At 38.2% G+C, this 11,101-nt stretch overlaps 1 protein-coding gene across 1 annotated transcript in view; it reads right to left on the bottom strand.

Moving 5' to 3' along the window:
- LOC118735421 (protein cup) overlaps positions 1-10,819 on the bottom strand; it is a gene marked incomplete at its 5' end in the record, with an annotated part of 32,736 nt that extends 21,917 nt beyond the window's left edge. The window contains 3 exon segments of the mRNA XM_036465158.1: positions 1,529-2,632; positions 4,859-6,281; positions 9,791-10,819. Coding sequence (XP_036321051.1) covers positions 1,529-2,632; positions 4,859-6,281; positions 9,791-10,819 — 3,556 coding nt within the window.
- Positions 10,820-11,101: the final 282 nt, after the last annotated feature.

Here is an 11,101-nt window from a genome sequence, read left to right on the forward strand (position 1 = left end):
GGAAAAGCAACAATAATTTGAAAAAATGTTGCTTTTCCACAATAAAATGTTTATTCAAAACGGCCTCGAGCTCAATATAAATTGTTGAATATAATAAAAAAAAAACTTAAAAATCATTTAAGATTAATGTTCCTTAATATTCCTTCCCATAAAAGTCGCCTTCGATTTGCCACTTCTCTGCTCGCTATGCGAGTTCCGGTCGCTTAACGAAAAATTTGTGTGTAAAAGCAACAACAAAGTTATCAAGCAGCGGCGAACCTTGGCGAGTTTGGTTGTATGTACTCATCGGCGTAGCCAGAATGAAATTTAGGGGGGGCTCGAACCTAATAAGCTGGCATTTCAGGGTACTATTTTATATATATATAAGGAAAATTTGAAAGTTAGGGGGGGCTCGAGCACTTTATTAGTTTTGCCAACTGCTAACACCCCTATTTCGAATGTCGACTGGCAGTAGATAAACGACTATTAAGCGATTGTCGATTATCGATGCTATTGTGAGTGTCGCTTATAGGGAATTTACATGAGGCGATTTTTAGTTGAAAGCAACAATCGCCTGGTGTAAACGGCCTTTCAACTAATCGCTTACAATGAAGTTGGTCGGCTGCCTACTTTCGTTCACCTTTTGGTTCAACTAATCGCCTGTGAAAGTTGAATCATGTAAATTCCCTATTAGTCGCTCAATTAGCGAATGTGAATACTTTTTAATCGCTCATCCTTCTATTGCCTTTTTTAGTCGTTGGAGTTTGCGTTTATAAAATTTCCATAAGAAAGTGTTACTATAATGGATAAAAAGTATTTTAAATTAAAGTTTAATTCTTTCACTACACTTGAATGTTGAAGTTTTTAAACTCGGGTCACGCGTTTGGACACAAATACACAACATCATTGTACAAATAGCTAAACCTTACCGTATTTCTTAAACTTCCATAAGGATTATTAATGAGGAAAACAGCTTTTCCTGCAAATCCTGTAAAACCTGCAAACCGTGAAGCATCTGGAACGTAACTCCTCCTATTCATAAAATTCACATATGTACATACACTTCATCTTCCAACTCCTTTGTTGCTTTAGACAACTCTACTAATCTATTAGCTTCCACATCATCTTCCTCATCACTAAACCATATTTAAGCTGTATCAATTTTTTAAATTTTGTAATAAAAGCAATTATTTAAAATGTGATGTAAATGAAACACTAAAGAAACAAATGTAAACAACCAAACAGCTTATTACAATTCAGTCAACCATTCACACAATAGTACAAATTTTTATCGATCTAGTTACACAATAGCAAAATAAAAAATTTCTATTCTACTGCCAGTCGACACTCGCAATAGGGGCCTAAATGTTGGAGAATCGATGGCGGCTTAAGACAAATACCCCTATAGCGAGTGTCGACTAGTAGTAGATAAACGACCATTGTTCTTTCCGCCTGACTTCTTGAATTGAAATTTCGAAAATAACAGTTTGTTTTCAATGCTTTCAGACAAAGAAACAAATATTGAATGCAAAAAGTATGCCAAACTCACCGCCTGCAGTTGTCAGCACAGATGGTTGTTGTTGCGTGTAATTCGCGCCAAATCCATTTTCTATTCCACCCCTATTACTACTAGCGTTATACCTTGGGTTATTGTAATGGTGATAACGATTGTTGATTCCTGTGTAATTCTCATGTGAATCTATTGATGGTTGCTGCTGGTACTCGCTGTCTGAGGAATTATATCTCATATGAGTCGGTGGTAAAGAGTTTCCACCGTTCGTAAATTTGTTTGAAAACGAACGTCGTCGGTGTACCGTCTGCATATTATTACCATTGCCATAATTTATATTACGATAGACGCCAGCGCCATTATGATTTGTTATCGACTTTGACGGATGAAATCCATTTGCAAAACCAGTTTTTGTTGATATTGCTTCCACAGAGTCCAGCGAACCATTTGAATCGTTGAATAGATTTTGTAATGCTTGCAATCTTCTATTACCATTACCCACTGCTGTTGTACGATTCATATGACTACCGTGATTGCCGGTAGAGTTTGTTATTAGTGCTGACATACCAGCACCACTTAAGCGACTTTGATTGTGTTGCAGTGACTGCGATTGCTGTTGCTGTTGCTGCATGTTTGCGGTAGCCGTAGCTGCGGCAGCAGCTGCCGTAGCCACTGCATTGAATTGTAAAATTTTTTGCATGCCCAAAATATTCGATTGTTGTTCTTCGAGTTTTCGCTTTGCCAATGCATTTTGCATTATCATTTTGGTATGATTCTGTAATTCTTCGGTTGTCATAGGTTGTATTGAGTACGGATTGCGAATGGTGTTTTGACTTTGTTGTTGCTGTTGGTGTTGTTGTTGTTGCTGCTGCTGCTGCTGTTGCGCTGCCAAAGTTTGTTGAACTAATGCCAAATTATGCAGATTTTGCAACTGATTCAGAACTAAACTATTGGAGAATGAATCGAAGGAGTGTTGCTGTTGAGATTGCTGATGCTGAAGCTGAGTATGAGAAAATTGCGTTTGCAAAGCATGCGTCTGTTGGGTAGAGGTGAATGTTAGTACTGCTGTGATAGCCTCGCGGTCACGCTGTGGCAAACGTGGATTGGAGAGTTGAACTAACAAACCATGCTTGGAAATCTCACCTGAAATTAACAAAAAAATAATAATTTAGTAAAATAAAATATAATCGCCAATTTGATAAATGAGTATTTATTGCTTATAAGCACCCCGGTTATAAGCATTTCCCGATCATAAGCTCTAGGAAAATATTAAGGAAATATCCTCGATTAAAATGTACATAATAAATCAGACGAATGTACTCTTCCCCTCTCTTCTCACTTCCTTCACCAACGAACCGAGCAGGCTCGAAAGCAAGACTTGACGTGTCTGAAAGGGGTCTAAGCATCGGTTAATAGGCAATTCCCGCTTACAAGCACCGAAAAATTTGCATTTTAAAATTCTTTTATGGACCACTTTACAGGTTTTGGATTTTGTTGCAGATTTATTTATATAATAAATGAAATCTCAATTTGTTACTATATTAAATGATAATAATTTACTATTTATTTATGCATATAACCGAGTATTTCAATATACCCTGCAATCCAATTTTTCAGAGTATTCTGAATTGTAGAGAAATTTCAAAGAATTCGTTAAGATCTCAACCAATTTTTTCCCTAATTTTCTAAAATGAAATAATCTAAACTGTGCACACCTTCGATTCTTTTACAAAATTTCGGAAGAAAATTGGTAAAGCAATAATGCTGCTATGTGATGAATTTCTGGCAGAATTTATTCAGAATTTTATTTTTCGCACACAAATTTCTTTACGAGTTCGTGTCAACCACTTCATATAATTTTCTTTGAAGATTCGTAAAAAAATCGATACAGAAATGAGATGCTCAGCTATTTACTTTTGTATGAAAACTTTATTGCGACAAAATTGCGATACTATGTATTTCAGCTGGCACTCATTCAATAAAAAGTATATTAGTTAAGGCTTTGACATTTGCAACCCATAGTGGCGATAGGTCAACACTACAATTTTGTTCGTAACGTTGCCATTTCGCACCACAGTGCGACCATCTGTGTCTATGGGAAAATTCCAGAGCATTTTTCAAGCGGAGGTCCACTGATAAGAAGAGATACAAGGGGTGAGAGAACATTACTGGTAAAGCCCCATAGAACTTGGTCAAGCCAAAAGCTGTTTGAAGAGTACAATCTACAGAGATACAAGCATCTTATAAACCTCCCTAAAGGGAATTGCCCAAGGAAATCTACAACCATAGGTGGCGCTGACGTTGGAAATTGAGGAAAACACATAGTGGAATTCACCAAAGTGAGCAAGTGGCCTGGCAGTCTGGCAAAAAGAGTAGATTAGCTCACGAAACGGCTGTTGTCAACATGGCCTTAAGAATAAGCGAAAATAAGTATATAGATTCGTATATACACATGTAAGTAGATGTAGGCGTAAGAAACAGCCTAACAATGCGAAAATGAAGTATTAACAATAGCAAAGGGTGCAATAACTGTGTACATTTAAAGCTTAAAATGCTAACAATAATTTACTAGTGTTAACTGAACAGAAAAAAAAACAATATTTAAAATGCAAAACTACACTTAGCCCTCAAGCTTCAACTCTTGGTCCCCCTAAGAATTCTAAATTTTCAAAGTACCACAACGTGGGCACAAAGTCATCTTCAAGAGCCTGCTCCAGATTTCTCACTTTTCCGAATTTTTCGCTATTCCCGCCTGTAGCATGCTCGTGTGCCCTGTTTTTTACGGTTTCTGACATGGCAGCTTTGTCTATTTCCCTCTACTTCTCTAGCAGTTTTTTCCATGATTTGCCAATCGAAACTTCTCCCTTCAAAATTTCAGAAAAACAAATCGTCTAAAAATCGGTTACTTGCAATGTCCCGCGATGTGCTGACTTCAATGGTTCAAAATACCCTGATACGACGAAATGGGTTAAAAGTAAACTGATAAGACGACATGGGTTAATGTTCGCGAACTGTGCTACTAACGGTCGAACAAATCAGAAGAGTTTGAAAATTATCAAATCCGTCTGATTTGTTCGCGCACCACGCCACTAACGAGTAATTTGACATCGAACACGAACAAAGCAGACGGATTTGTTCGCTATTAGTACCTAGCTTTGGGTTCTGACAAGGAGTGTGTCTCCTTTGCTTTCTCAATTGCATAACCTTTTGCCAGCTTTTCGAATACGGGATCACTTTGAAGTAAAATGTGGTAAAAAAAACTGTACGTTCTGACTCAAAGGGAACCGCAACTATTATTATACCAGATTTATCATTTTATTTGGCCTTTAATTTAAACGAATCGAAAATATTTTTAATTTAATTACTCACCCTTGGCTAGTCCAAGTAGAAGGTATTGCGCTTCAGGACGACTCAAAATAGCTTTCATATGCAAATTCGCTAGGAAAAGTTGTTGTTGATATTGCTGCTGTTTAAGTATAAAATTTGAAATATTTTCATTGCAAAATTGATTTTGCGATTGCTGCTGAGTTATCGCAATATTTTTTCCATCGCCTTTGCCAGTTATCTTCGACGTGTGTGACGTTGTTGATTCCTCTTTTTGTACAATTTTGTTGCTATTATTGTTATTGTTATTTTGCAATTGGCCCAACAATTGCTTGAAATTTTCCGAGTTTCGTAACAAATTATTATTTGAATCTTGTATGTTTTCATGACTGTTTTTTTGAATAAAAGGTTTGTACTTAATGTTTTTATTTTCAATGTTCACATTATTGTTGTTTTGGGGGCGCTCAGTTAAGGAATTATGACGCCATTTGGCTTCTAACTCGTCCACCCGAATTCGGATCCCACCCGAATTCGGATTAGCATTTGAATTCAATACAGTTTTTTGTTGTTGATGTTGATCAGTACTTGGTTGTTGTGCATTCAAGGCTTGTTTGATAAAATCATCCAACGATGTGGATGAACCATTTTTATCAATATGCTGTTGACTCTTTTTGCCATCCACCGCAAAAAATGGTATGAATCTGGAGCGACCGTTGTCGTTTTGATTTCCATTGTTCTCAGTGCCACTGCCGTGTTGGCGCTGTTGTGGGTGGTTATGTTTTGTAGCGCCTCCTGAGAAGTTATCATACTGAAAGGATGTTGATTTCTGTTCCTTTAGCGAAGATACAAACTCTTGCAGGCATTTAGTATTTTCTTTATCAACATTGGTTGTCTTATCCATCACATTTGCATTTTCTTTACGATTCTCCGAAGAGTCATCTTTATCGTTTGATATGTCGCTGTGATTATCATCGTTTTTCTTTCCATTCGGATCTTCATCATCATCAAAGCCACATAGCTCAATTGTATCCAAGCGTGATGTTGGTCCACAACTAAACCATTCAGGTTCCTCGTTGTGATTATTGTAACGATAATGCTCTTTATCTGCTTTAGACCGATCCCTTGGATTCGAAACCACAAGGAAGCCTGAATTTAATCGTTTAACATAATTAGTATTGGAAGTGTTTGCTGGCGTTTCCGGTCGTTCAGAGTTTTTGGCCAAAGCTGCCAAAGCAGTTAGCGCGGGTCTAAACGAAGTATCCTTGTTGCGCATATTATCAACCTTACTTGTCTCAAAGAGTTTGAGAAGCCTGAGCTTACTTGAAATATCATTATTTGTTGGTTGTTTAATTGCACCATCTTTTTCAATAATGGATTGCGAATTTTCCGAAGCAACTGAATTAGCCCATTTTACTTTGGGTAATCTACCGCTGCCAATACGACGTTGGTTTGTTATAATAGCGGATTCCTAAATATAAACAAAAATAAGTAAAAGAAATGTAATTAGATAAACGAAATAGGCTTGATTGTAATAACTAAACATAAGGGGTATTCTCTGAGTCTTGCAAAGGCCTTGCATGGTGCACATATTGCACGGATTGCACGGTAAAAACCGGTTTTCGTATGGGACAGCTTTGAAAACCGTGCAAGCCGTGCACCGTGCAAGGGCTTTGCAAGACTCAGAGAGTACCCCTATAGATACAGCAGAGATTAAAAAAATAAAAATATTCCGACGAACTGATAACCAACCAACCCCCTTTTTTGAAGTCGGTTAATAATAAAAGATCGAGCATACCAATTTTAACTTCAGGAATTTATCCAAAAAATGGTTCTCGAAAAGAGCAATGTTCCTTTTAGATGTTAACAAAAGTTTTCGGAAAACATATCGTCGATGTTTTTGCAAAACCACCTAAATCGCCGTTGTGGCAAAAATGAGTTTGGTAACCCCGAACTTCGGGCAACGAAATTTATGCATAAAATTCGTTATTAAAACAACAGATTTGTAAAATAAAGCTAGAGATAATGTCGCCTATCGAGGCAATGCCTTCAAAGAAAAACTGTTTTTTCGCTCTCCTGTAAGATTTGAGTGCCGTAAGAGAGGCGGCGGTTTTGCAAAAACGGTATGCAACAATGTCTGGTTTGTGCTACAGCTAGTGCAATTTGGATGATTTTCTTTTTATTACCTCGCTTTTATTAGCCTGGGATGTAACTATGTAATATTGATGCAGCGATTTCCATTCTCAAGTTACATACCTAATATGACCAACCGTACTTCTTTCGGAAGTATTTTTAGCTCTTGTACTTCATACTTCGCAGTACAGTCAAATGTACTTCTTTGCAAATTTTGTATTTCAGATCCTGTACTTCTCCGATCTTCTGGACGATCATCACAGGTCCTGGGCGTTGTATTCGTTCAAACCCTTCAAGTCGCCGAGGACTGGTGGCATCATACCTGCGCAGCTGCAAAGGGTTCTGTAGGTGTCCTGCAGTTGGTTGGCTCCTATTCCTGCGAACTGAGTGAGGACCGGGTATATCCCTAAGTCTTGGAGGGTAGTCAGTTGCTGCGTTCATCCCGAAAGTCGGAAAAGGCTCTCATGATTCCCCTAGGGATTTTAGGCCTATCAGTCTGTGTTCGTTTTAGCTAAAAACACTAGAGAGGCTGATAGACCTGTAGTACATAAGAAACGCGATTGCTCGTGACTACCTGACAAGAACTCAACATGCTTATTGCAAGGAAAAGTGGTAAGAGGAAGCCTTCACGCATGAAGATTATGCAGTAGGGGCCTTTCTCCATATCGAGAGGACATTCCACAATGTCACTCCAAAGGCAATACTTCATGACAGAACTGTCGCGGCGTAGTGGAGGAGCGCCTGCCCTCAGCGCAGAGTCAATTGGGGTACTCCGCAAGGTGGTGCTCTCTCCCCTGCTCTGGATTGCGACCTTCTGGAGGAACTGGAAAAAGTGGGCTGTCAGGTGGTCGCCTATGTAGATGATGTGAAACTTTAGGTGAAGGTAATTAAGTGGGTGATCATCGGCGGGCTCGCAGTAAATTCCAGCAAGTCGGAACTGGTCTTGTTTAACAGAAAGTACAATATGCTCGTTATGGCCCTTCCCTCGAATGGGCTTGATCCTTTATAGGAAGCTGTCGTGGAAGCCTAACATTGAGGAAAGGGTAAGAAAGGATTCGGTTGCCTTGTACTGCTATAGGGTAGCTATCAGTAAAAGGTGATAATTCACTAGCTCTATAAAACCGGATCTAAGCCTATCTTGTTGTGGAACTCGCTAGAGAAGGCTACACTTGTAAAGCAACTGGAGCGTTTAAAGCAGATCGCCCTAATCGGAATTAGTGGAGAATAAGGAACCACACCTACACTGACACTTAACGTCATGTTGAACACGGCGCCAGCGGATATGGCAGAAAGAATTGTCACAGCACAAACTGCTATTAGGCTCAGGGAAACCGGGTGGTAACACTCTGGAGTTCTGGGAGGGCTTTGACTTCGCCCTGTACACATAGACTACAGCGGCTTCGAAATGGCACTCAGAAGCTCCTTCTTTACTTATATACCACCAAGAGAGGCCCACCGGGTGCGGGTTACTCGGAGAGGTGAGCGGTAAGCTTCTTCACGGACGGATCAAAATTTGGAGACAGGGTATGTGGAGGTTTCTTCTGTCGGAAACTCTCTAGGTAGACTAATAAAAGGGACAAAAGAAAGCTATGCTCCTACTGTGATATAAAAAGGGAAAAGACTTTTCTCTGCTACAGCAAATGTATTTACAGCGCACTTTAAAATACTTTTTGCAGCGCAGGCTCGCGTCCTCTCCCTCTCCTTTCAGTTTTTTTCGTGGTATCACAAAGCCCAATCTCTTAATTGTCCAAGTGCCAACCACTTTAACCTAACCTGTACTTCTTTGAGCTTTGAAATAGTTGGTCACATTATACATACCTGAAGACAGTGCGAATGGAAATTATAAAAGCGAGTTTTTAGTTTTTTAAACTATAAAATTTTAAGATATATTCGTGGGCCTTTGCTGTGTGTACTAGGCGAAGGCGGGAAAAAATTTAGGTTTTAAAACCGTGTGTATTTGGACAGTAGAAAGGACGGTATCCATCCTTGTTGAAGTTGTTGGAGTAGTTTAGAAATGTAAACAAGTAATTTTTAGCAAAAAAAAACCGACTTCAACTCCCATATAAAAAATATATATATATCTCATGATCCACTGATCGGATCTCAACCAGATTAGTATGGGACCACCTCTGAGACACTACCTTTCCGATGCAAAAAGAATTATCGAAATCGGTTGACGTGGTCCAAAGTTATGCGGTAACATACATAAAAAAAAAAAATATAAAATAAAAAATATACGAACTGATATCCTCCGCCTTTTTTGGAAGTCGGTTAAAAAATTAATTTTACTTCTAATTTGGCTCGAATAGAAATTAAATTTGGTTAATAGCTTTTGTTAGACGTCATTCTTCGCAATTTTCTGATAATGTCTATACCATATACAACTTTAGACATCAAACAAATAAATAAATAATACCATAAATGGATAAATCGCGATATTCTATGTTTTTTCCAGACCTTAATATATTTTGATGGAATTCTCAGTTTTTCGTATTTTACTTACCGACTTTCCAAAATGTTTCAGGTATTTTCAAGTTCTTACATGGACATGTAAATTTTAACTTTGATTTTTATGAGTAGTTTATTAAACGGAAACCCCTTCTAAACCTACGGACGGACATACTACAGCATAAAATTCATTTTCGTTAACAAAGAAGGGATGATTTACAAGACCTATGATGGGGTTTAAGAAACAATTTGCCAAAAGACCTAAAAAGCTCAAACTTGTTCCCTCTTTAGATGTAACGCCCAAAATATTGTATTTCATATCTACACACATAAATATCAAGTATATCAACTAGTCACAATAGATTTCGTTACGATACATACTTCATAATACAAGCTTACTTTTAATTCTGGCTGTGGCGGCTGACTCTTTATGATTGACTCATCCAAGATGTTTTTATTTTTCGTAAAAGAAGGCATCATTGCATTATCACGTATCCATTGGTATTTACGACCAGCACCATGTTCTTCTTGACCGCTGGTCGACTTCCAAATCTTAAGTCGACGCAGACGCCCTTCCAATTCGATTACATCGCAATCCACTATATTCGGTACACTATGTCGTATGGAGAGTTGTTTTTGTTGCGATTGTAAAACATTTAATAGACTGTTGCGAATTTGTAACAAATTTGCTCGACTATAGTGTAGAAAACAATTAGATCTTTCCATAGACTTCGATTTACAAACATTTGCAACATCATCGCGTTGGCTTATAACAGGTGCTGATTTTGAAATTGAAAGCGTGTTGGCCCTACTTTCCGTTTGTGTAGGTATTTTCCGCTGGTCCAATGCCAATGTCGCATTTTCGTAGTTAGTCTCACTTAAAGGACTACCCTGTTCACTGATAAGTTCCAAATCGCAACTGGCAGCAGAACAAGATAGAATAGGTTGGTTGTGAGGTGTAGAGGAGCGTGCAGGTAGCATCTGCAGTGAAAGCACTTCGTCCTCGTGCTGATGTTGGGTGCTGTGTGCGTCAGCTTTTGAATATTTTTTTAATTTACCTCCGATGCAAATGTCACTATGCATAGTAACATTAACGGTTGAGTGGTGAGATGGATGCGATGGCGGTGGCAAGGGTATCGCATTGGGATACACTGGTGAATTTGTTTTAATACATTTCTGCACTAATCGCTGAACTCTTGCAGAACGCGCATCTGCAACGCTCAGTTCTTTGCTGCACATTTCTAGTGCGGATCTATATTCAACTACAGCAAGCGTTGGCGGTGGTAGGGAACTTGGAGCCATAGGCTCTATTTTCTTAGTCGAAATTTTGAATGTTTCTTCGTAATTTTGTGTAGGTGCTGCCTCCACTAATACCTGTAATATGTTTGTAGAAGACACTGCCTCCTTGGCCTTTTCTTGCGGTTGCATCTGATGGCGAAAAAGTGATTTGTACAAATACATTTTACGTAAGTTATTGCCTTTGTTACACTGTATGGAAAATTACACTAAAGTCAATTTTCTATGTAAAATAAGGATTTTTATTAAAATTTATACATATATGCCAAAAAATGTTATAAAAAATTTTGTGACACTGCGTGCAGGAAAGTCGTATGAAAGCAGTAAAATCATTTTGACTTTTTGAAATATATCGATGATCCTCTGCAATAACGACAAAATTAAATATTTGAAAAATAAAAACTTTCTACTGTT

The sequence above is a fragment of the Rhagoletis pomonella genome, unplaced genomic scaffold, assembly GCF_013731165.1.
Source record: "Rhagoletis pomonella isolate Grant_MI unplaced genomic scaffold, Rhpom_1.0 Rhpom_scaffold_00003, whole genome shotgun sequence".
In the NCBI taxonomy this organism is placed as follows: domain Eukaryota; kingdom Metazoa; phylum Arthropoda; class Insecta; order Diptera; family Tephritidae; genus Rhagoletis; species Rhagoletis pomonella.